The following is a 27,437-nucleotide window of genomic DNA, read 5'->3' on the forward strand; positions in this document are numbered from 1 at the left end:
TTTTTTATGCTGTCACAGGCGCTTATACAGGTATGCTTTGCACTAAAACAAAAACCCAAACATAAAACTACTCACTCCAATGTTTGACATCCTAAACAAATGAAATGTCAACAAAAAATGGGAGGCCACCGATCTAGAAACATGGGACATAAAGTATTGTGCAGTAATGCACATTGAGGTCTCCATGTTCTTGCGGTTTGGTCCATTGCAGATAGAGAAAGGGCAGGCTTCAGTCTGGTTGCTATGGTGACCATGGATGTGAAATATGTGATGGGGAAAACGTGAGGAAAAGGAGACTTGGTGGCGCTGTTCATAGACATCTGTATTGTTTCCTTCCTAAGATGAACTAATGAGCATTTTTGAGTCAGAAGAAAGGACTGCCACATGGAAATAAACCCCCTTTATTCAATATTGATTTACATTTTATATATAAAAAATTACTTACATTTAATACATTTTGTCAAAATACATAGCAGTCAAACCACATACAAATCAAATATAAAATTATAAAAAGTCTTTATATTTATCCTCCTGTTTTTGGAAAGTAACAGATGCGAGATCTATGCTTTAACTACCCTAGTGGTAAAACTCCGTCTGTGTACATCACTCGGCAACCTGTTGATACATCACATTTAGAAAAATAAGATATTCAGCATTTTGTCCTCTCAGCATACAGTACAGGATCTGATCGGAGAACATTCAAGGTGGGCTTCAGTCTCTTTCAACTAAAAAGAGACCTCATTATTGTACAGCATATTATTGTTGTAACATAGTCGATTATGCTTTAAGTCATTGAATATGGTAAAGAATTTAAAAACACACTATGGCCTTTACTGGAAACCCAAGCAGCAGATTCACCAGATCAGGACAAAACGCGGAACAGTAAAGGTTTTAGGGTTGAGCCATAGTGTTGAAAAACAACTTGCACATCCCATGAACAATGAACCATTCAGAAAAATCAATCTGCATTCACTTTAATCAGAAAACACTATTATTGCCACGCCTGGGGAAAAAAAAAAAAGAAAATTCAATACCACTTTTTATCTCGGCAAGTTTCACATTTTAATGTGATAAGATGTTCCATTAAAATATGATGAGTTTGACTTGCGCATTAGGCAAAACAAAGCAATTCCTTACGGTTGATGTCACTGTTTCCATTTTAAATATTAAACCTTTTTGAACATGCAGCCTTGATTTATTTATTTTACTGTACTATTGAAGAGTGGCATGGTTACTGAGAAAGTAACCTTGATTTATAAGACAAAAAAAGGATGCTGTCATTGACTTTAACTGGAAGTTTGACTGAAATGATCACGTAAAGACATGTTTTCATGTATAATGTTTGAAATCATTATCAAGTCTTACTTAATGCGACATCACTATGTGATAGTTTTAATGTTTTAACTTATTTTTGTGTTTTAACGTGATAAATCATTTGCGCTTGTCACTCTGTCTTTATCATGTTGCGTTTCACATTTTAAATATGTTATTTTGTGATGTTCCATGTTTTTACATGATTTGATTTACATGAGTTTATTGCTTTAATATACTAAGTTTCACGTTTTAATGTGAGAATATGTCGAGTTGTTTTTCTGACATTTTATCACCGTGTGCTTTGTTTTCATGTGACAGTTTGAGCTTTAAAGTAATTTTGAAGTTTTAATGCCATTTCACATTTAGATGTTATACGTTGTGCAGTTTAACAAAATTTTTGTTTTTAACTTGAGACGATATCATGTGAACACATGTTTTATGATTGAACCTTTTCACATTTTAACTTAAAAATGTACAACCTACACCGGCAGAATTCAAAGGAAGGATTTTTGTTTTAAAGTCATTATAATAAAACGTGATATTGAACTCCCCCCCCCCCCCCATTTTGTGGCAGAAATCCGCTTTCATTCCAAACAGATGGTACAGCATGGAACATTTTGAAATGTGGGCAAACAACAACGTGGTGTGAATATTTTTTGCACTTAAGAGGCTTGAGTGTCATTCAGTATAGGGTTACGTAACCTACCTTTAATCACACTTTAGAAAGCAACGTGAAAATTGCGCCGTAAATCATACCCAGCACATGATGCTGATGTGACGTAAGGATAAGCTAAAAGCCTGGTAGAAAATTACTGTTTGACCGCCTTTGTATCATACATAGTACGCTGTGATTAAAAAAAAAACAAAAAAACAAAGGTAGAAAGAGTCAAGTAGGCTATGCGGCGGTTTCATGAATAATCCCCTCGAATTTCTTTGGGAGTAGCTCTCTTCTCTCGTCGATACTGATGAGCGGCTTCTGACAGTTTTGCCCGTCCATATACATCTTTGCATACACTGGGTTGGCGTAATTCATAGGCTGCATTAAAGGAGGAAAGACAGCAATTAGAAAACGCTGCAATAAGAAATACTGTAGAGGAAATAATGAATTGATCCTGTGCTGAATTTGTACGTTTCCTCACAAAGTCTATGAACCATTCTACGATTTTGAATATGTTAAAAAAAAAAAGAAATCAGTTATCCATCCCCTTAGGTAATTCTTACCCAAAGAACACCATCCCCAAAGTCTAGCATGGAGGTGGAAACATTTTGTTTTGGGGCTGTTTTTGTGCAAAGGGCACAGGACGACTTTAGCGCTCCAATGAACAGAGCCGTGGACTGTAAAAATTGAGATGAAAACCTTCTTCCCTCAGCATGAAGACGGCTCAACCGATGGGACTACCAGCATGACAACGAGCCCAAGCGTGCTACGACGGCAACAAGAGTGGTGTAAGAAGCAGTACTTTGAGGCCACGGAGTTGAGATCCAGTACTCGACCCGACTGGACGCAGCAGGTGAATGAATGTCAATATGAAGAAAATGCTTTTATTGTCCTCATCAAAATCACCAAGTCATCAGGAATATACAGTGGGGCAAATAAATATTTAGTAAACCACTAATTTTGCAAGTTCTCCCACTTGAAAATATTAGAGAGGCCTGTAATTGTCAACATGGGTAAACCTCAATCATGAGGGAAAGAATGTGTATAAAATAAAAAAAAAAAAGATAATCATATTGTTTGATTTTTTAAAGAATTGATTTGCAAATCATGGTGGAAAATAATTATTTGGTCAATATCAAAAGTTCATCTCACTACTTTGTTATGTACCCTTTGTTGGCAATAATGGAGGCCAAACGTTTTCTGTAACTCTTCACAATCTTTTCACACACTATTGCTGGTGTTTTGGCCAATTCTTCCATGCAGATCTCCTCTAGAGCAGTGATGTTTTGGGGCTGTCGTTGGGCAACACAGACTTTTAACTCCCTCCACAGATTTTCTATGGGGTTGAGATCTGGAGACTGGCTGGGCCACTCCAGGACCTTGAAATGCTTCATACGAAGCCACTCCTTTGTTGCCCTGGCTGTGTGTTTGGGATCATTGTCATGCTGAAAGAGCCAGCCACGCCTCATCTTCAATGCCCTTGCTGATGGAAGGAGATTTTCACTCAAAATCTCTCGATAAATGGCCCCATTCATTCTTCCTTTACACAGATCAGTCGTCCTGGTCCCTTTGAGTAAAAACAGCCCAAAAGCATGATGTTTCCACCCCCATGCTTCACAGTGGGTATGGTGTTCTTCGGATGCAATTCAGTATTCTTTCTCCTCCAAACACGACAACCTGTGTTTCTACCAAAAAGTTCTATTTTAGTTTCATCAGACCATAACACATTCTCCCAGTCCTCTTCCGGATCATTCAAATGCTCTCTAGCGAACCGCAGACGGGCCTGGACGTATACTTCCTTCAGCAGGGGGACACGTCTGGCAGTGCAGGATTTGAGTCCCTGGCGGGGCATTGTGTTACTGATAGCAGCCTTTGTTACTGTGGTCCCAGCTCTCTGTAGGTTATTCACTAGGTCCCCCCGTGTGGTTCTGAAATTTTTGCTCACCGTTCTTGTTATCATTTTGACACCACGGGGTGAGATCTTGCATGGAGCCCCAGATCGAGGGAGATTATCGGTGGTCTTGTATGTCTTCCATTTTCTAATAATTGCTCCCACAGTTAATTTCTTTACGCCAAGCATTTTACTTATTGCAGATTCAGTCTGCCCAGCCTGGTGCAGGTCTACCATTTTGTCTCTGGTTTCCTTCGACAGCTCTTTGGTCTTGGCCATAGTGGAGTTCGGAGTGTGACTGACTGAAGTTGTGGACAGATGTCTTTTATACTGATAATGAGTTAAAACAGGTGCCATTAATAGGGGTAACGAGTGGAGCCTCGTTAGACTTCATTAGAAGAAGTTAGACCTCTTTGACAGCCAGAAATCTTGCTTGTTTGTAGGTGACCAAATACTTATTTTCCACTTTAATTTGGAAATAAATTCTTTAAAAATCAAACAATGTGATTTTCAGTTTTTTGTTTTTTTGTTTTTGTTTTTTTTGACATTCTGTCTCTCATGGTTGAGGTTTACCCATGTTGACAATTACAGGCCTCTCTAATCTTTTCAAGTAGGAGAACTTGCACAATTGGTGGTTGACTAAATACTTATTTGCCCCACTGTATAGTAAAATGATGAAACTCGGTTTTGTGTCTTTCATTTTTCAGCCCATTTTATGATTGCATGTGACTTTAATGACAGTAAATTTGATTTAATAAATTATTGCATTTTAATATGATCTTTTTCAAGAAGGCAAACATTTTTATGTTTGAACATGTGATTTCAAGGATTTAACTTGAGAAATTCCTCGTTTTGACCTGATAAGTTATCATGTTTGAATGTACAGGTATTGTATGTACGGGTTACGACTCGACATATGTGATTTCAACTTTATGACGATGGAGTCTCGTCTGCCATTTTGTCTCCTGTCATTTTTTTTTTTTGTCGCTTAACGGTAGCGTGTGTCATAGACTTCACCATCAGTTGACAAGACAGCTACCACAAACATTGCGCCACGCCTTCCCATTGGGGCCGATCTAGGCAGAGTGCTTGGCTTTCACTGTGATAAACTCCAACACACGCTGTTAAAACACCGGATTTAGGTGGAAAAAGGATGAATGTTTTACTACATACAAGCAAGCAGGAGTGTCTCAAGAGTGAGTTCGTTGAGCCCATGCATGCACTTTGAACTGTTGTGAAAAGAAATGCATGGAAAAAAAACTAGCATAACCTTACTTGAAATATTTATGTGAAATGAATGATAACTGCCCGTTTTTTTGCTTTTAATCAATAATCTAGATGGTTCTATGTTCGTATCTATAGAAATTCCGGGATGTACACATTTATTTACAAGAATTTTCAACTTAAAAAGTTCTTTTTTTTTTTGTATTGACCACCATGTTGTATCCATACACAGTAGCAAAACTTTACAGTCAAACGATCAGGTAATTTTTGGCCAACTGCCTTTTTTTTTTTTTTTTTGGCAAAAAATTTGTAATATAGACATTTCTGCGTCCATACAAAAAAAAAAAAGCCTGATCTTTTATGTTTTTTATTTTATGTAACATTTCAATCTAAAAACGATGAGGGCCAGAGAACCAGCAAGACGTGCTGAGGCAATAGTAATATCTGAATTCGACCTAAATATGTTGTGATTGTATATAGAAAAATGCAAATTTTGCTTTTGTTGAGTAAAATTAGGATGATTATGCATGCTTTCTTTAAGTTTCTGATGTGAAGATTGAGTGCTATATTAGCTGTTAAAAAGACTAAATAAAGAAAAAATTAAGTAGCTATTTTGGGCAAAAACTTATATGATGTGTTAAAAATGTTATTGATCCTGAAAATATAGGTGATTATCTCTCTCTGCATTGTGATTTTTGTGCATCTAATTTGAGAATTTTATAGCCATTTTAGTTTAGTCATACTTGTATAAAAAAATAATTACTCAGGATTTTATTGGGGAACAACTTTGAATTTTTTGATGTCGCTGGTCATTGAGACTCATATATTCCTAAGGGAGGTGCCTGTTTTGGGTTTAGGTCGCTGGCAGCTTTGGTTTTGAAATAGGCCTCCTACGGATCGGCCCCGAGCCCCGTGTCCCGTCAAGTGATAATGAAGTCTATGAGTGTGTGTGTTTGAGCTCTGTATTTTCCTCAGTGTAACAGCTGTCATGTTTCCCTGCAAATTTTTGTTTCATCAATAAGAGGAGCTGTTGTCTCACTATGGTTAATTGAAAATTTACATGACGCGTAACTTTTTTTTGGCGTGCATTGTTTTTTGTTTTCCTGTTGTCATTGTACAATTCGTGGGACTATATTGTAAATAATAAAATGGTGAAATGTATATGTTTAATTACAGTGAGCACATACCCAATCAGGTCGCTTTCTGTTTTCTACTAGGGAAGTAGATCGTCTAAGTTGCTGATATAAAGCTCTACATAAGCTTCTTAAGTCTCATCGACATACCTGTTCGTTCACTAGCACGCCAAAGTGTTCTACGGTGTGTCCGTGGTTTAAAAGTAAAACTACAGTAAACATCAGTGAAACAAGATCAAGCTGGTGCACCTATTTTACTATCCACCAGCATTGATGGCAATTACAGTAACTTTTTAATTTTATTTTTTTTACTTTATTTCATTAATATGACGTAAAATACATGTTTTAGGATAGTTATTTTGGTGTTTAGGGGTACTTAAAAGGGTTACTTCCGACTGACGCGGAAATTCGGGTTATGTCACCAGCGTAGGAACGGAACTCGTTCAAAACCCGGGGACTGTCTGTATTTGGTTTTAAACACGATTCTTGCCTTTCAACGCGTACATTTTCACTATTTTAGCACGTTATGTCAAACAAAACATGATCCATGTATGAATGTGAACATTTGCACATTTTAAAGCAATGTTTCACTTTATTATGTGATCATTTATTATGTTTTAACATAACATTTTGTTTTAATGTGATAAGTTGTCACATTGAAAAAATGTTTAAATTTAACATCATCGTATTAATATGATACACTTTAGTGTTTTAACATAATTTTCAAATGGTAATTCAATAAATTATTACATTTTAACTGTAAAAAAATTTAATCTGATAATAAAATAACTAATGTTTCCATGAAAAAAGTAATTTTGTGAAATGGAGGTAACATTGACGTTTCATTTCTTTGTGAGCAAACTTACAGTCAGCAGTTCAATTAATTATTACAATAATTACAAATGTATACTAAAGCAACAATTTATAGTCATCAAAATAGTATTCTTTTTTTAAATAATTGTTTAGGTTTGTGGTAGCATAGTTATATATACAGTATATATCAAATTATCTTAATTACTTCTACTTGCCAGTGTCCTGAAAGTTATATAAAGTATTGAAAGCATCAGAGCAACGTGTTATTAGTATTAAATAATAAAGCAAAAATATGTACTGTTGCTTTAATACCTGTGCATGCATCTTTAAAGTAAGAGAAATCAAAATTGAACTGGTGAAAAAAAAGTAATCGCAAGCACTCTCAACGCATGCGAGAAGCTGTGCTGTTACCATGCAAGTCACGCATACACATTTGAAATCCATAAGCACTCAATGTTGATGATATTACTCATCAATATTGACTTTTCATTTCATTGTATTGCCATTCGACACAAGCAGTCACATTGAAACACCAACAAAACATTGCAGGAACCCGCCCATGGATTGCTTACATTCTATACAACGATGATTCATGTCCTTATCAGGCAAGCTCAAAGTGAGATTTGAGAAATTCACCTGTCCAGGGATTACCTCCTTGGGCACCGAATTGACACCCAAGGCGCGAGGGTCGCTGGATTTGACACACCAGCCCTGCAAACACAAGCAAGCGCCACCACTCATCATGCAAAGCTCACCACTACTCCACCACCCAGAAAAATGTCAGTTTGCTACTGATTAAAAACATGCAAAAGCCGACAGACAAGCTGTGTTCAAAAGAGGAGAAAAGAGGAAAACTAGTAAAGAGGGTTTAAATGAAGCTGTGTCACGCTATCAATAGCAGATGTTCAAATTGATGCTGGAGAAAAGCATCGAGTTGAAGTCCTGACAGCAGAAAAGATCAATGACTGTGTGATAACTCATTACATATGCTCCTCCTAAGCGTAAAGTCCCGAGACGAGAATGCATCAATTCATTGTTGAAAATACCTTCAAAGTTTACACTCAACTCGTCCTTTTACCTAGATTAAAACTCATTTTGTGTATGTGTTTCTTAAAACACGCAGAAATGACAAATAATACAGGCTTTGAAGTTAGTGTTTTTCATACAAATACTGACTGTAAATTATCACTATATAGGCTAATCGCCGCCAGTTGCAGCTAATGAGTTAAGACAAAACAAATGAAATCTCAACAGTGCCCCAATTTGGGGCACACATATCTCAAGGCACTTTTAATAGAAAAACTACCGAATAAAAATAAATAAATAAATACTGTTGGAAATATAGGTCTGTTTAGTTGAACACAGGGTTGATCTATTTTAAGATTGAGATCGAAAACTTAACAATTTTTTCGTTCGATCTCAGTGATCAGCCTTCTCATATTGAATCGACTACAATCTGACAACTGCAAAGAGTCCAACGTTGACAGTTTTCAAGTGGTTCATTACACTCCACATTATGTTAACGGTAAAACTTAAAACACTTAAATACTATGCACCAAAATACAAAATATGTTTCATTTTTTGCATGCCAAAATCTACCAGAACACACAAAAAAAATAGATTTTTTTTGGCTTGTTTTTGGGGCCACATTGCTTGTCTATCATTCTGTTGTATGACTGCCCGCCCTGCCATACTATATAGACAAGAGAGAAGCATATACCGTAATTTCCGGACTACAAGTCGCTACTTTTTCCCCTCACTTTGGGTCCTGCGGCGTGTGCAATTATGTGGCCCATTTGTGCATTTTTTTGATGGCCGCCAGGGGCGCTTGAGCATGGAATGTGGGAGTGAGACATGTGGAATATATGTGTCGAAGGAGATGCTAGTTTGCACTATTAGCGGTGGTTTAATTTTGTGCTTTGTGCATGAATAGAGGTGTTTCGTCTTTGTGCATGAGTAGAATTGGCAGACCCGCATCATGGAAAATACTAGAAGAAATTAAAGTGGCACTCCAAGTTCAATGGGAGGCTTGGATGACCAGCGACAAGAGATTGTTTGCCAAGACTGGCTGCATTCGAAGAGCAGCTTTTGCACGGGTTTGCTGGTGGATCCTGGCAGCGTGGAGCAGTGCGAAAAAAGTCCGCCATCACCAACGGGTTTCGAGGGGCCGGTCTGCTGCATGACGAGGAGGACGGCACGGGCTTAGGAGTGAATTTTCCTCATTATGGGAGACATTGAAGGTGACAGCGAAGGAGAAGACCAAGTAGGTGCGGGGCGAAGTGTATCCGAGCCTTTACATATCCGACACTGAGGGTGAAGACTTCCATGGTTTCAATGCACAGGAGGAGGATGAAGATGGCTAACAAAGACTTCTATGTTTTTAATAACCAGCCCGGTTAATGCTGTACTGCCGTGTTGCTGCTATGTTACTGCCGTGTCGCTGCTATATAACTACCGTGTTGCTGGCGCTGTTTGGAAAGAAAAGTTAAGGTATGTTATTAAAATTTTGAAAACTGTGTATTTCTTAGAAAATATCTTATGTTGCTATGTGGGCACACACGGCTTATAGACAGGAGAGGCTTATGTATGTACAAAATGGTTTTTCCTTTAAAAATGTACCAGGTGAGGTTGTAATCAGGGGCGCCCAGTAGTCCAGAAATTACGGTAATAGCTCATTTGCCTATCACTAAAAGTCACTGGCACACATACAGTAAATGAACAGTTTTTTAAAAATTTGTACTCAAGAAATCATTTTGACTGGAACTTCTTCAGGCACACTGAACCACTTTGTAGTTATCTGTTCCTACCTTATGAGGGTCCAGCGTGAAGCTTGGTCGCAGCAGGCTGCCTGCATCGGCATGGGTGTCATGGTCCACTTCGTACATGTTGTACGAAGGGTTCCCGATCTCTACATTGATCCCTCCATTGGTCATGGGTTGCCTCTGGACACGTTTCCCCCTAAAGGCGTTGTTGTTGTGTCAGACAGTAGTTACGCGAGGCCAAAGACCGAGATGATGCATGCTAAACCATGTTACATCATTTTCTGTACTGCTTGTACTGTAGGGTCAAATTGGACTGGTTGTGAGCCAATTAAAGGGCAGTAGAGACTTCTCTACTGAAAGGCAGACATGCTAACCAGTATTGCACCATGTTGCACAGTATTACAAACTATCACACAAACCAAACTGGCATGCTTCGAGTCAATAACTGAAAAGCTGAACAGCAATCAGTGGCTTAATGGATTATGATGTTCTCAAAAACAAGCTCATGTTCATTTTGGACAAAACAGAATAAAAATCACAACATAGCACAGTGAGATAGTATTTGGCATTGCTGCCGCGCAGTTCTGTTTTTGTGTGCTAGTGTGGGTTTACTCTGGCTTTCCAAAACATAATTGGTGTAGAAAACTGACAGATTTGCAACCAACCTTTGCTTTCGTCTGCAGATGTAAATACCCGCAACCACCATCACGATCAAGATGACCAGCAGAACCAGAGGCACAATAATTGCTATGCTCCCTAGGAGAGATATGGCTGATAAATGATCACAAACGTGGATGCTTTCATGACCATTTGGTTAATAATTATGGAAATGTGTGTATGGCTTATGCAGTCCTGATAAGTAGAATCAAATTATTTATGAGGTGGTTCTGATCTGCAACAGCACGACTTCAAATTTTAATACAGTGAACCTACTGGGTTAAAGCTGTTGCATTTTAATACAATAACAACTACTATGAATAATAAGAATTTCATATTTATAAACAACACCTTTACACACAGGAAAGTATTAATATATACATATGTCAGTGTGTATGCTTTACATATAATATGTGATATGTGTTTAATTTGTTTCATAACCGCACTCACAACTGAAACAAAGACTTGCATTTCACATAATCTTTCCCCATTGAAATGAATAGAAATAGCATTCAAACACAACAAAATAAAACATTTTAAAATGTATTTTTAATCAGGAAAAAATTTAACTGCGAGGGGTTGCAACCATTATTCACTGCCCAGACCCTTACAGTTTAAATGAATTTGACAGCTATAACCATAAATAGCACGGAAGCATTATAATTCGCTGCGATCACCCACATAATAAGGACTTTTTGTTTTGCTTTGCAGAGGATAAAGAATATACAGTGGTATGAAAAAGTATCTGAACCTTTTGGAATTTCTCACATTTCTGCATTAAAACACCATCAAATGTGAGCTGATCTTTGTCAAAATCACACAGATGAGAAAACAGTGTCTGCTTTAACTAAAACCACCCAAATATTTATAGGTTTTCATATTTTAATGAGGATAGTATGAAGGCAATGACAGAAGGGGAAATAATAAGTAAATGAACCATCACATTTAATATTTTGTGGCCCCCCCTTTGGCAGCAATAACTTCAACCACACGCTTCCTGTAGCTGCAGATCAGTCTGGCACATCAATCAGGCCTAATCTTGGCCCATTCTTCTTTACAAAACTGCTGTAGATCAGTCATATTTCTGGGATGTCTGGCATGAATCGCTGACTTTAGGTCATGCCACAGCATCTCAATGGCGTTCAACTTTGGACTTTGAGTTGGCCTCTCCAGAATGTGTATTTTGTTCTTCTGAAACCATTCTGAAGTTGATTTACTTCTGTGTTTTGGATAATTGTCTTGTTGCAGCATCCATCCTCTTTTTAGCTTCAACTGTCTAAAAGACGGCCTCAGGTTTTATTGCAAAACATCCTGATAAACTTTTGAATTCATTCTTCAATTCATGATTGCAAATTGTCCAGGCACTGAGCAAGCAAAACAGCCCCAAATCATGATGCTCCCTCCACCATGCTTCACAGTGGGGATGAGGTGTTGATGTTGGTGGGCGGTTCCATTTTTCCTCCACACATGACGTTGTGTGTTACTCCCAAACAGTTCAACTGGTTCCATCAGTTAAGAAAATATTTTGCCAAAACTTCTGTGAGTGTCCAAGTGCCTGTTTGCGAACATTAAACGAGCAGCAATGTTTTTTTTTTTTTTTTAGACAGCAGTGGCTTCCTCTGTGGAGTCCTCCCATGAACACCATTCTTGGCCATAGTTTTACATGTAGTTGATGTGTGCACAGATATTGGACTGTGCCAGTGATTTCTGTAAGTCTTTAGCAGACACGCTAGGGTACTTTTTTACCTCTCTGAGTATTCTGCGCTGAACTGTTGGCATCATCTTTGGTGGACGTCCACTCCTTAGGAGAGAAGTAACAATGCCAAACACTTTCCATTTGTAGACAACTTCTCTGACTGTCAATTGATGAACATCCAGACTTTAAGAGATGGCTTTGTATCCTTTCCCAGCTTTATACAAAATCAAGAATCCTTGATCGCAAGTCTTCAGACAGCTCTTTCGACCGAGCCATGATACACATTGGACAATGCTTCCCATCAAGGCAAATTTTTACCAGGTGTGTGTTTTATTGAGAGCAGTGCAGCTTTAAACCACTCATCAGGGATAGGGCACACACCTGATTTAAATTGTTTGGTAAAAAATGGTTTCAATTGCTCTTTAAGTCTCCTTAGGCAGATGGTTCACTTACTTATTTTCCCCCTTCTGTCATTATTTGCATGCTATCCTCATTAAAATATGAAAACCTATAAATGTTTGGGTGGTTTTAGTGAAAGCAGACACTGTATTTTCATCTGTGTGATTTTGACAAAGTTCAGATCACATTTGATGGTGATTTTATGCAGAAATGCGAGAAATTCAAAAAGGTTCAGATACTTTTTCATACCACTGTAGTAAAAACAACAAACATCTCCAGAAACACCATAGTCAGGACATTGGTATCTCAGGGCAATTTTCTTGAACTAACCTCCACTTGTATTGTCTGATCTGCTGCTCTTTGGTGCGGGTCTCTCACACTGTGTTCCAGCCCAGTTTGTAGAACACCTGGTCAGAAGATAGCACCATTAAACAAAACAAAACAACGCCGGTAACATGCATTGTTATCTGATAAGAAAACGTGTTTAAACCAACATCTGGAGAAAACGCACGATGCGTATGCATGTTATTGATGTTGATTACTTATCTTGTGGATAGGAACGTAATGAAAAGATGATAATGGCACAACAAGTCCTTGTATTATCTATGTTCCGCCTGGGTATGATGTATGGGCCTTATAACGGGGAAGGTATGTAATTTCACACGACCGGCGCAGATGGACTCGTAAAGCATGAACGAACCGGGAGGTGCAACCTGATAATGAAAGCATGTATGAATCATCGCTAATTACATGCACTCGTATGAATTACAGCTTATTGGACAGCAACATGAACCTAAACAAGAGCGTCGACATTCTCCCAAATACTCAAAGAATGGGCTTCATCAGGAAAAAAAAAAACATGACATGCGGCTATCGCTCGTAAGAGATCCTTGTATTGAGCTCACTGTCATGCACGTTGCTAAATGTAGCCTGATGAGCACATGATGTCAGATTGGAGCTCACCCACCCTGCGGGTTTTTTGCTGCATGAGATGGTTGAACAAGTGACAGTGAAGGCCAGCAGAGTCAGGCAGCAACTGATCATGTAACAAGTGCTGTTGGATTAACCTGACAAGCTTGGTAGGGCTTGGAATAAATGAGAGTAGGTGCAATATCAAAAAATGCTGTGTTAACAGAGTTAATGTATGTACATATAAAAATTTCTTATATATACGTATTATGCACCATTTGTTTCTTTTATTTTTTGGGGAGATGAAAAGCCATTTATTTATTTTCAAGTTCTATCAGTCATATTTAATAATGTTGTAAATAGTCATAACAAAGCTGTATATACTGTAATCAAGAACAATTATGGCCAAGAGCAAAGTGATATTTATTATTCATTATTTTTTATATTAGAGGAACAATTACTATTACATGACATAAAAATTTTTGCATTTTTAAGAAGAACAATCATTTTTTCTTTACTTCAAATTTATAATACATATATATAATTATATAATAGTACAATATACTGGATAAGGGGGAAAAAAGTAAGTGAACCCTTGCATTTAATAACTGCTCTCACCTGCTTTACCAGCAATAAACACAACTAAACCTTTCTTGTAGTTGCAGATCAGAAGTGCACAAGAATCAGTTGAATTTCTAATTACTCAATACTAAACATTTGCACTCAAGAAAGATGCCTGGTATTTCTGGTGAAATGAGTTTGAGATCATAACACAGCATTTCAACTGGTTATTCCTGCTAGAGTTTTAACTAATTAGTAAATGGCAGGGTTCACTTTTTTCTTCTTGTAATGTGGATATTTTGTTTTAATAAAAACCAAAACAATTACTTTGTGTGTGGTATATGCTGAAGTATGCTATTTATTTTTGTGGTTTTGACGAATATTAGAATGCATTTCCTGACCAATCTATGTACAAAGGTCAGAAGTTCGCAGGCATTTACTTATACAGTGGTATGAAAAAGTATCTCAACCTTTTGGAATTTCTCACATTTCTGAATAAAATCTCCATCAAATGTGATCTGATCAACATCCCACAGATGAAAAAACAGTCCCTGCTTTAACTAAAACCACCCAAACATTTATAGGTTTTCACATTTTAATGAGGATAGCATGCAAACAATGACAGAAGGGGGGAATAAGTAAGTGAACCCTCTGCCCAAGCAGACTTAAAGAGTAATTGAAACCAATTTTTACCAAACAATTTAAGTCAGATGTGTGCCCAATCACTGAAGAGGGTTTAAAGCTGCCCTTCCCATGATAAAACACACACCTGGCAAGAATTGTCTTGATGAGAAGCATTGTCTGATGTGCATAATGGCTCGGTCAAAAGAGCTGTCTGAAGACCTGCGATCAAGGATTGTTGATTTGTATAAAGCTGGGAAAGGATCCAAAACCATCTCTAAAAGTCTGGATGTTCATCAATCGACAGTCAGACAAGTTCTCTACAAATAGAGAGAATTTGGCATTGTTGCTTCTCTCCCAAGGAGTGGCCGTCCACCAAAGATGACACCAAGAGTTAAGTGCAGAATACTCAGAGAAGTAAAAAAGAACCCTAGCGTGCCTGCTAAAGAATTACAGAAATCACTGGCACAGTCCAATATCTCTGTGCACACATCAACTACATGTGAAACTATGGCCAAGAATGGTGTTCATGGGAGGATTCCACAAAGGAACCTACTGCTGTCTAAAAAAAACATTGTTGGTCATTTAATGTTCACAAACAGGCACTTGGACAATCCACAGAAGTTTTGGCAAAAATTTGTGGACTGATGGAACCAAAGTTGAATTGTTTGGGAGTGACACACAATGTCATGTGTGGAGGAAAAATGGAAGAGCTCACCAACATCAACACCTCATCCCCACCGTGAAGCATGGTGGAGGGACCATCATGATTTGGGGCTGTTTTGCTCTTTCAGGGCCTGGACAACTTGCAATCATTAATGGAAGAATAAATTCAAATGTTTATCAGGATATTTTGGGGGGAAAACATCAGGCCGTCTGTCAAACAGCTGAAGCTAAAAAGAGGATGGATGCTACAAGACAATGATCCAAGACATAGAAGTAAATAAACTTTAGAATGGTTTCAGAAGAACAAAATACATGTTCTGGAGTGGCCGAGTCAAAGTCCAGACTTGAACCCCATTAAGATGTTGTGGCATGACCTAAAGACAGCGATTCATGCCAGACATCCCAGGAATCTGAATGAACTACAGGAGTTTTGTAGAAAAGAATGCAGCAGACTAATCTCCAGCTACAGGAACTGTTTGGTTGAAGTTATTGCTGCCAAAGGCAGGGGCCACAAAATACTAAATGTGATGGTTCACTTACCTATTTTCCCCCTTCTGTCATTGTTTGCATCCTATCCTCATTAAAATATGAAAACCTATGTTTGGGTAAGTTTAGTTTAAGCAGACACTGTTTTTTTCATCTGTGTGATTTTGATAAAGATCAGATCACATTTGATGTTGATTTTATGCAGAAATGTGAGCAATTCCAAAAGGTTCAGATACTTTTTCATACCACGGTATTTCCTGCCACTGTATGAGTTGACTTATGAATAACATAGAAAACATTAAGTTCACACTAAGTTCTCAAACACTTTTTGCTATGCTGCATCTTGAGTCTAGGACAGGCAGTCATCATTCAGAGAGCGTGTAATCATCCGTCCTAATGTATTGTATTTTGAGCACTTGTTACATAAGTAGTTGCAACTCTAAGGGCCAATTTCCTGGATTGTACATAATGGGAGTGGATTTGTGTGAGGCGTCAACAAAGCGGGTGACGAGGCTCCGGATACGAGGTGACCTACTTGCAGCGGGGTTTGTTAAGCGCTGTTAATGTGCACATCCCCTCATTCTGACAGAAGTAATCGCACGGGTTGGCCAGCTCATCGCAACGTTGGTTCTTGAACCCTGATGTGCAGCTGCAAAACATTGCGTTCCAAGTGATCAAAGGGCCTTTCACTGTTGACCTGCTGCTTTGTACGACGCAGGCTGATTGACACAGCCTTTTTGTGGGTTCATCTACATGTATCAGTTCCTTTATGTAGCAGAATAAAAGTAATACTTGTTGTATAAACAGTACAGCTCGGTTGCTCGCCCAATAAAAGAAAAATAAGACGCATGGTGTCACCTTACATTATTCATTCATTCATTTTCCATGCCTTAGTTCTCATCAAATAAGCTCGTGAGGTGTTACTTTTAACTACATGGGATCAATGCAAACACAACTGAGAATGTTGAACTCCAGTTCATCTGTAAATTATTATACAATATTTTCTAAACTACACATAGTTGCACCTTGAGATACAAGTTTAATTTGTTCTGTGACTACACTTGAAACTAAAAACAATGTAAAAATTTAATATGAATGTTTTGGGTTTGGTTTTGAGGCCAGTATTGATTCAGATATTTTGCAGGAGAAATTCGCGATAATCCAGATGCAAACTAAAGGCGGAGCATTTGATTATTTTACAATATTTTTACCATGATTTTCCATTACTTGTAACTACAGATTTTTAAAAATATGCTATTTCAAATTTTTAAAATGATTTTAATTTCATTGTCTTTGTCTTACATTTTAATACGTTAACATGTAAAGACACATTTTTGCTGATTTGATTTGAAAAGGGTTGATATTGGCCAATTAAATCATCTGTCTGATTAAACGGTCCAGCTTGAAAGTTTCACTTTTAAACATGAAATACAGTAACTCAGTTACAGTCAATACAATCACAGAGATGCATAGTCACATATACACATTCAAAGAAGAGCTTCACAACTACAGTAACTCAGTAAGTTGCATTGAGTTCTCTGCGGAGGATAAAGGATATATACTGTAACTGGAAGTATTGTTTTATCATCTACCTGTGTTCCATGGTTTATCCTACAATAATTGTTTAAAGTGCTATAACCAGGGATGTCCCGATCCGATCACGTGATCGGAAATTGGACCGATTGCGCCATTTTTCAGATGTTCGGTATCGGGTGAAAGGGATCGGGTTTTTGATTAAAAATTACATATTTATGTTTTTCTGCTTTATGCTCATACAGCCTCTCACTCGCCCTCCTGCTGCTTTTCTTGTTCAGCAGGCAGTTAAAGTTTGCTCCTAAAATTTAACGATGATTGACAGGTTTGTTACTTTGATCCGGCGAGTGAAGGCTCTGTAGCTCTACGATCAAAGGCACAGATGTGTCAATCATCGTTTAGCTTGTTACACACTAGCGGCAGTGTGTGAGCGTCAAACCATGAGTGGATTTGAGTGGACTCACTCAATGAAGCATTTAATAAAGACAAGCATTTTTTTTTTACGTTATTCTTGTTTAAAGATTACGAAGGTGGCACGGTGGGCCAGTAACATGTTTAAAAAAAAAAATTATTAAAAAATACTTTTTTTTTTTCGGTAACAGATCCGGACTCGGTATCGGCAGATTTTCAAAATCAGCTCAGGTGCAAAACTATGCAACTGGGACATCCCTAGTTATAACACAGTCCTGTACAGTAGCTGCTGTTTCTTAGCCTGTTCATGTTAGCATAACTTTGACAGGTAAGCAATGTGGCCATATTTTTTCACAGTGTACAATAAATAAATAGCAACAGGGCCTGGTATCGCTAAAAAATCGCATCACTTGTGACTCAAGGCACCACTGTATTTTTTAAAGTTTAAAATCTTTTGACAAAGCTGTGAAAAATCTTTAATCGCATCTAAATCATTACATGGAAAAGTAAGCATTAATAAATGACTTGTTGCAAATGTCCCTCAATGATTGATTCCAGATCAGTATAATTCACATTATATATCGCTGTTTAATATAAAAGGAGGATGGAGCGAGACCTCAACTGCACGAGTGGAGCTCTTGTGATTAAAATGTGAATGGTCCAGTGAATTTGGGAGCGAGTGGAACCTTGACTGCTAGAAGGAAGGGTTGTGAATAGATTTAGAAGTCATTGAATTCTAGACGATTCTGAACGCTGCCTAAATTAAGGACCCTTTTTTCCGTGATTATAAATCACAGCTGCCAACGTATGGAATATTAGTCTTTGTGAAAAATGACACGGTGAGCCGGCCGCGGATTAATACCTGCTGAGTTATAATCGCATGCTGTGCAAAAAGGAACCTAAAATAAGAAACTGTAATTCTATTTCTAAAGCCAAACAGTAAAAGTTTCACGTCTGCCATCTTACGATTTAGAAGAACTTCATCCGATCACATTTAGATACCTTTGTGGCCTTGCAGATGGTTGGAACTTCGAAAATTAACACCAATTTATGTAACACGTGCATTTAACCGCTGCTTTATGAAAGAAAATCAGACTAAATTGGTCAATTAAGAAACATTCCGTCTCAGCTGCGTCAAATGTGATGTTGCTGTAGGTAAACCTTTACCTACGCTTTGTTGTGACAACGGGTCTGCTACTGGTGACTATTTTTAAGGAGCAATATGTAAGACTAGTGGCCATAAAATAGTACTGCAACCAGGATCCAGATATTGAAGCACACAGCATCCCTTCCGCTTTGGGTTAGCAGATAAGCACTTCGCAATGGAGCATCATACTGCGTTATCATACCAATGTTGCATATTAATTAGAAAACATAGAGGCTGCCAAACTACACATTAACATTAGCAATGATCATGTGTCCGTGCACCATGTGTAGTTTACAACCGATGTCTATTACCGTATTGGCCCGAATATAAGACGGCCCTGATTATAAGACAACCCCCTCTTTTTCAAGACTCAAGTTTGAAAGAAGACTTTTTGAGCACCAAATTAATTTTTATACAGAAAATAATTACAGTACATCCGAAACTAATGATTATAAAATTTTTGAGAGAAAAAGCATGTTATTTTTCTTCATTCAAATCTTAATATCTGAACATTTAAATATGTAAACTAAAGCGTAATCACATTCGTAAATAAATGGCTTCTGGTTTTTTAAATGTAAATAAACCAATCTATTGTGATAAAACAACAACATTGCAATAACTGCATTAACCATCAAAGTGAAGTCTAACTGTAACTGTAGTCTTGAAACACGTGAATAAGGAAAAACATTGCAATAAAAAATTGCAAACTGGTTAAACTCCAGAGAAGCTGAGATCTATCATGACAGAACATTGCTTCAATGATATCTGGCGCAATCTAGCGTCGTGAATGGGTATAATGTCTAGACTGCGAATATAAGACGACCCCCTCTTTTTCACTCTTATTTCAGTGCAAAAAACACTGTCTTATATTCGGGCCAATACGGTACATACAAACAATTAAATGAGTTGAATGATCAACAACCTTCCGATTATTGTAAATACTTTGGTGTTTTAATAAATTAACTTATTGGTAGTCATTGATGGAGATACTATTTATTTTGACAGGAAGGAGCTTACTGAATGTCTATCCCCATCATGGCACAGAGACATGATCATTCAAACGCCAGCCATCCTGGTTCAAATGGATTTGACGTCTCTTACTGTCATTGGCAGTCAATGAATCGATTTCTATCCAGCGAACAAAAAAAAAGGGGGTTTAGTTCTCCTTTAATGCCATAATGCAAGATTTGTGATTAGCCACTTCAAGCTATATTTGTCATAATAAATTAGTATGATTACTGTATATAATTGCAGAGTGGTTTAGTGGACGAGTCAAATAATTATAGTTTGTGTAATAATAGCCACTGTCTTGTACTATGAAGAAGTACTGATTCTTGATAAAGCTGTACAGATATCTTCACATACATCTTCTGTTCCTTTTAGGGAAAAAAATAATGATCAGATCTATTAAGCCCATCCAATAGGAGAGAATGATTTGCATAGAAATTGATTCTATCCAGTCCAATTTGTGAGACGAGTAAAAATTTCAATCTAGCAAGCCTGGACAATGGGCAGTTAAAAATGCAGCGCGTTGGCTTGAGAAGAAAGGATTTCCAATTTCCCCCTTGAAGAAATTTTGAACAAAGCGCCGCATACCATTATACAGCTCAGGTGATATTAATCTACAAGCCATGGGTGGAAGAGTTACCACATTTTTTTCTTCCACTGAGTGTCATGTTCAATGACTGACACATATCCCCCTCACTTATTTTTTTTATTTTTAGAGAGCAAACTTCTAAATCCTCATTGAAACCTGACACAAGCTCTTTACTGCAAGGAGGACTGGTGTGATAGGCTGGCAATGGCAAGCTATGAACAGGATTCCATTTTTTTTTTCTTTTTAGAACGCCTTAAGCCACAACGACATGTCACACAGCGTAAGATGGCGCTCTGGCAGCCAGCCCCATGCTGTGCCATGGCCTCTGCACGTGACTTCAAACAAGACTTAGGTTTAAGGATTGTGTCGCATAGGAACATTACTCGTCCTCTCTCGGCTGGCAAAGGTGCCCGTGTGATTTTCTCAGTTGCACTACTCAAGTCAGGCTTACTGGGATAAAGAAACTCCATTTGCATGTAGGCAGTGAGGCTGAGAATAATCACAATGTGTCTCTGCTGCCATGAAGTAGTGACTTACTGACAGAAAGGCAGGTTGGTGTCAGGGTCCAGGTGACAGGTGCCTCCATTGTAGCAATATCCATCACACAGTTGGCAGCTTGGTGCAATTCGCCCATTTGTGCAACTGAAAGAAAAGGAAATAATGTTTTTTTTTCTTTTATGGCAAGGAGAAAAATACAGTAGATGCAATAAATTACAGCTTGTAGGAATATTTGGGCAGTTTGCTTGACATTTATTTTCTAGCAAAAGCAGAAAGCAGTTCATTTAAGAAAATAAATGATGAAGAAATGTGAGCAAAAGATTTACATTTTAGGTACTAAACCCATAATAACAGTACGTTTTGATCAAATAAACTGAAAATGGGGACAGTGAGGATAGTTTTACCAGCTATGGATTATGTTTTTGTTTATTAGAAAATGATGCAAATGTGTGATGAATTTCTAAGTGGAAGAAATGCAAAAAAACTTTCAATGCCTCATCACAAGTCAAACAAAGTAACATCAATTACCGCCATTTCACACCACATGAGAGATTGATAATGTGTCGTTACTTCTGATACGTATGACTCCATTTATGAGTTTGTCGGGATTGGAGCGTTTTTTTTGTTTTTGTTTGTTTTTTTTGCAATCAGTGGCCTATACTACGAACTGAGTTCAACCTCCCCAGAAGTAATCCAGTTTACCAGCGGGTAACCGGAGTTGACAAAACCTGGTTGTCTAGTTTGTGGTCAGTCGGTGCTACGACGCTGATTATGAGGTTGATTAGTCGAACCTGTGTCAACCCAGTCAGAGTTACTGCGCGTTCACATAAAAGGGGGCGGAGACCAGAGTCAAACACTACTTGTGACGATAGCACGGGCACCTTACTTCACGGAGGAGGAATGCGTGATGATCATGCGGAGTTATGAGGAATTAAAATCCACCCTCACCGCGAAATGGAACATCGCTTCAGCGAGTAGAGCGCGACGGGTCTGTTGACAGCGAATTTACAGATCGTGTGTGTCAGGGAATGCGCGGGCAGGCAGGTGGTGTGGACCCAAATGCAGAGAAACAAAAACGCAAGGCAGGTGGCAGAGAACTCAAAAAATGGTTTTAATTATAACTAACAAAAGCACAAAGTACAAACAAAACCACTGGGGATCAAAGGGCAAGATTCAAACAAAACTTACTTCAATCAGAGGGACTGGTACACGAGGGCTTGGAACGGACTTGAAGTTTGCAAAGACGGACATAGACAATGACGCAACAAGGGGTGACAAGGAACTGGGTCATTATATACACACACGCAGACAAGGGGTAACGAGACGAGGAACAACTGGGTAACACAGGTGGATGCAGATTGCAGGATACGCTGGGAGAACACACACAGGTGAAATCAATGGGTAATCACAGAGACAAGTCACACTAGGAAAAACCCAACACAAAACCTAACAGTACCCCCCCCTCAAAGGACGGATCCCAGACGTCCTGAAGAAACAAAAAGTCAGAAGGTTGCTCGGGGGAGGGAGCAACACCAGCCCGTCAGGGCCAGTCAGGCGGGCGTCCAGGACGCCAGACATGGGTTGACCGCAAGGGTCGATCTGGAGGGCGTCCAGGGCGCCAGACGTTGGGCGACCGCACGGGCCGATCAGGTGGGCGTCCCAGACGAGGCAGTGCTCGGTCTTTCATGCCGCCAAGCCGTGGCAAGAAGCGGGGAGCAGCATCGTCGGGGCGAGGGCCAGGAACTTCGGCGTCTGATGGCGGGACAGCAGCGGTGTCGTCTGCTGGCGGGACAGCAGCGGTGTCGTCTGCTGGCGGGACAGCAGCGGAGTCGTCTGCTGGCGGGACAGCAGCGGAGTCGCAGGAGTCTGCTGGGGGGACAGCAGCGGAGTCGTCTGCTGGCGGGACGGCAGCGGAGTCGTCTGCTGGCGGGACGGCAGCGGAGTCGCAGGAGTCTGCTGGCAGGACGGCAGCGGAGTCGCAGGAGTCTGCTGGCAGGACGGCAGCGGAGTCGCAGGAGTCTGCTGGCAGGACGGCAGCGGAGTCGCAGGAGACTGCTGGCGGGACGGCAGCGGGGTCGCAGGAGACTGCTGGCGGGACGGCAGCGGGGTCGCAGGAGACAGCTGGCGGGACGGCAGCGGGGTCGCAGGAGACAGCTGGCGGGACGGCAGCGGGGTCGCAGGAGACAGCTGGCGGGACGGCAGCGGGGTCGCAGGAGACTGCTGGCGGGACGGCAGCGGGGTCGCAGGAGACTGCTGGCGGGACGGCAGCGGGGTCGCAGGAGACTGCTGGCGGGACGGCAGCGGGGTCGCAGGAGACTGCTGGCGGGACGGCAGCGGGGTCGCAGGAGACTGCTGGCGGGACGGCAGCGGGGTCGCAGGAGACTGCTGGCGGAACGGCAGCGGAGTCGCAGGAGACTGCTGGCGGGAGAACAAGACTGCGGGGAGTCGGCGCGGGAGCCACTTGACTGCGGGGAGTCGGCGCGGGAGCCACTTGACTGCGGGGAGTCGGCGCGGGAGCCACTTGACTGCGGGGAGTCGGCGCGGGAGCCACTTGACTGCGGGGAGTCGGCGCGGGAGCCACTTGACTGCGGGGAGCCGGCGCGGGAGCCACTTGACTGCGGGGAGCCGGCGCTGGAGGAACTTGACTGCGGGGAGCCGGCGTGGGCACAAGACTGCGGGGAGCCGGCGCGGGAGGCACTTGACTGCGGGGAGCCGGCGCGGGAGGCACTTGACTGCGGGGAGCCGGCGCGGGCACTTGACTGCGGGGAGCCGGCGCGGGCACTTGACTGCGGGGAGCCGGCGCGGGAGGCACTTGACTGCGGGGAGCCGGCGCGGGAGGCACTTGACTGCGGGGAGCCGGCGCGGGAGGCACTTGACTGCGGGGAGCCGGCGCGGGAGGCACTTGACTGCGGGGAGCCGGCGCGGGAGGCACTTGACTGCGGGGAGCCGGCGCGGGAGGCACTTGACTGCGGGGAGCCGGCGCGGGAGCCACTTGACTGCGGGGAGCCGGCGCGGGAGCCACTTGACTGCGGGGAGCCGGCGCGGGAGCCACTTGACTGCGGGGAGCCGGCGCGGGAGCCACTTGACTGCGGGGAGCCGGCGCGGGAGCCACTTGACTGCGGGGAGCCGGCGCGGGAGCCACTTGACTGCGGGGAGCCGGCGCGGGAGGCACTTGACTGCGGGGAGCCGGCGCGGGAGGCACTTGACTGCGGGGAGCCGGCGCGGGAGGAACTTGACTGCGGGGAGCCGGCGCGGGAGGAACTTGACTGCGGGGAGCCGGCGCGGGAGGAACTTGACTGCGGGGAGCCTCGGGAAGCCGAGCCGTCAAGACGTGCCCACGACGTCGGCGTGGACGAGATCGCCGAGGCTTTTGGACAGGGTTCTTGGACAGACTGGGTGGTATGGAATGAGGGAGGCCTGAAAAAAACCGAGAGGGTGAAGAAAAGGGCATGGGAAAAAAATCTGGGTCGGAGTCAGAATCAGAATAGAGGAGGTCATATAAATTGTGATCCTCCTCAAAGTCTGAAAAATCAGAATCCAAAAAAATGTGTTGTGGTCTGTGGGTGGATTGAGGGTGTCGGCGTGGTGGCCGAAAATGAATCTTTCCCGCTGGGTCCAGGATTGGTTGCGTCATTCTGTCAGGGAATGCGCGGGCAGGCAGGTGGTGTGGACCCAAATGCAGAGAAACAAAAACGCAAGGCAGGTGGCAGAGAACTCAAAAAATGGTTTTAATTATTACTAACAAAAGCACAAAGTACAAACAAAACCACTGGGGATCAAAGGGCAAGATTCAAACAAAACTTACTTCAATCAGAGGGACTGGTACACGAGGGCTTGGAACGGACTTGAAGTTTGCAAAGACGGACATAGACAATGACGCAACAAGGGGTGACAAGGAACTGGGTCATTATATACACACGCAGACAAGGGGTAACGAGACGAGGAACAACTGGGTAACACAGGTGGATGCAGATTGCAGGATACGCTGGGAGAACACACACAGGTGAAATCAATGGGTAATCACAGAGACAAGTCACACTAGGAAAAACCCAACACAAAACCTAACAGTGTGATTTGTGAATGCGTCAATATGCCAGTTTACTTATGTCCATGCAAAGAAATAAAGCCTGCTGTCAGGACAATAAAATAAGATTTGGTACGTTAACAGTAAAAAAAAAAAATTATCGCGCATCACCACATGAAGCAGGAGAATTGTATGTTTAGTCCCATTGACTGTATGAATACGTATGTCCTTTTTTTTTTTTTCCCTTAGTTTGGGCCTAAAAAATCAAGCCCGACCCGAGCCCGATCAATTAACTTGATTTGCAGGCCCGAGCCCGAACCGACCCCCCCATAATTTTATGTTATCTTTGTGAGGACTCAGGAGAAGAAGGAAATGCGGGGATGCCATGCGTTGTTGCGTGAATTAAAGCCCGTCTTTTGTAACGAATTTTCACAGTTAAACAAGACTGTAAGATGAGTATTCAATAAACATTTATATCTTTTATATTTGTGCGTCTGTCCTATCAGTGGATTTGACATTTAATTTAATCTCTTCAAGTTGGCAGAAAAAAACGCAAGTTTTCTCAATGTTTACATAGTCTACATATTTCTATGATTATTATTAACTCATTTACACAACGAAATAACGCTGGAAAAGTCCGTTAAATATATTTCTTGTATATGAGAGCAAAGCTCCGCATTCGTTTACATTCAGCAATTTCAACGATCAATTTGAAGCGTTTCCATACCCCACTTCGAATCGCACGGCATACAGTGTTCTTATGCAGATATTCAGCATCACCATTGGAATGCATATATTGTCCCTGGCGAAAGAGCGCATGGAGAGGCAGTCAATCACTGCCCGTTTGTGAGGGCCTGACTTCGGCGGGTTACATTATAGTGACGTCCGCCTCGATCAGTTGGCACAGGTAAAGAATTCCCTCAGCTGAAAATCTATATCTTTCATGGAGAACATCTTCCGGGTACGCCAGCGGATTCTGGCGGTCTCCAAAAACCCGTGCCCTCCGAAGAGAGCCCCTCACAATCCGCGCGCCAATGTCGTATGGGTCGTCCAGGTACGCTGTCATTGTCAGGAGGACACGTCTGCGGAGGAGTGCTGTTTAAATATAGCGTGGTTAATTAGAATTCTGGGGTTAAGCAAGATCTAACTCTGAGATGACCAGGTTTGTCGTGTGGCGTGTGTTGCCATGGCAACACTTCTCGGTTCCAACATATTCACCTTTCGTAGTCTCGCTTAGCTGCGAACTTAGGTCGCACGTGATGAAGTTACTCTCGAAGTTACCCTGCTAAGCCAGAAAACTGGCTTCGTAGTATAGGCCACTGAGCACTGTAGTAGTAAACGAAACTCACTTTACAACAACACAGGAGTTTAACAAAGTGAACAAATCTCCCAATATGAGGGTTCAAGCACTCCCAATCCCAGTCAAACTAAACAAAAATGTACTCTTTGTGGATTTGAAGCTAATCACTTTGTTTTCAAGTCTATTTAGCTTAATGCTAACATTTAACCCAATGGCAGCCATACATTGATGATGATGGACAAACCAGAGTGGCTCTAAATAGTAATTGTTCTTCCATTGACCACATAGTAACTCTGGAAAATTACCACCTACAACACTCAAACGAAGGAAACAACACACAACCTTACAAATGTTCTTACGGGTTTTATGTTATTTTATATATTACAGTAACTTTTGACTGCTACTGAGTTCAATCGCTGCCAGCCCTCCCTGTCAAATGGCACTGAAACATGATCACTGAATGTCAGCAATCCCAGCTGCAATTGATTTTAGCCTATTCCTGTCAGTACAGTGAATAGGTTAATTGGAAACACCAGGGGGAAATATTTTGATTTCCAAAAAAGAGGACACTCGGCCCGGGCTCGAGATACTTGAATTTTACTCGAAGTTCACTCAAAGATGCCTACAGTATATAACTTTTATTTAAAGTGTGCCTCCTCCGTCTGGATATAAAAAAAATCAGTTTTATTGAAAAAAAAAAAATTAAAGAATTAAATAATGATTAAAAAAAATTAATGCAGACGCATTGAAATGTAGTTCAGTCAATACACACACACAGTAGGCTATGTGCCAACCAGGGGTCGTGTTAACCGAATATTTTCCGTCGTTGACCGATTTTTTTTAAAACGGTGACGGAAAAAACTGAAGTCCACCTGTCATTTTGACAGGTTGCAATTCACACCCCAGACCACAGGGTGGCGAGTGAGCATATTAATTAGCTATTGTCTCTCTTGATGCATGACGTCGTTGGCCTTACTCTGAAAAATGTCAAGGCAACTGAGTGTCCGAAGTTTCTTCAAAAAGCCCCAAAACGACGATGGTGTTGATAAAAGAGGTGAAAAAACAGGGACTGCACAAGCGGGCACGCAATTCAAGTCCATGCGCACCAGGAGGAAGATGTAAGACTCCGTTCAGGCC

At 41.0% G+C, this 27,437-nt stretch overlaps 1 protein-coding gene across 8 annotated transcripts in view; it reads right to left on the reverse strand.

The window, feature by feature from the left end:
• Window positions 1-235: 235 nt before the first annotated feature.
• Window positions 236-27,437, reverse strand: part of lrp1bb (low density lipoprotein receptor-related protein 1Bb) — a 469,826-nt gene continuing 442,624 nt past the window's right edge. For 2 of the 8 annotated variants that reach the window (XM_057852528.1, XM_057852527.1), the window contains exons 86-92: window positions 21,016-21,120; window positions 16,326-16,439; window positions 12,878-12,954; window positions 10,461-10,551; window positions 9,841-9,991; window positions 7,670-7,744; window positions 236-2,350 (exon numbers count right to left, since the gene is read on the reverse strand). In XM_057852528.1, the coding sequence (XP_057708511.1) occupies window positions 2,210-2,350; window positions 7,670-7,744; window positions 9,841-9,991; window positions 10,461-10,551; window positions 12,878-12,954; window positions 16,326-16,439; window positions 21,016-21,120 (754 nt within the window). In that variant the 3' untranslated portion in view covers window positions 236-2,209. Of the gene's footprint in view, window positions 2,351-7,605; window positions 7,745-9,840; window positions 9,992-10,460; window positions 10,552-12,877; window positions 12,955-16,325; window positions 16,440-21,015; window positions 21,121-27,437 lie in introns of all 8 variants that reach the window. The other 6 variants (XM_057852530.1, XM_057852525.1, XM_057852526.1 and 3 more) reach the window with 5 other exon arrangements.

Source organism: Corythoichthys intestinalis, chromosome 12, assembly GCF_030265065.1.
Source record: "Corythoichthys intestinalis isolate RoL2023-P3 chromosome 12, ASM3026506v1, whole genome shotgun sequence".
NCBI classification, from domain to species: domain Eukaryota; kingdom Metazoa; phylum Chordata; class Actinopteri; order Syngnathiformes; family Syngnathidae; genus Corythoichthys; species Corythoichthys intestinalis.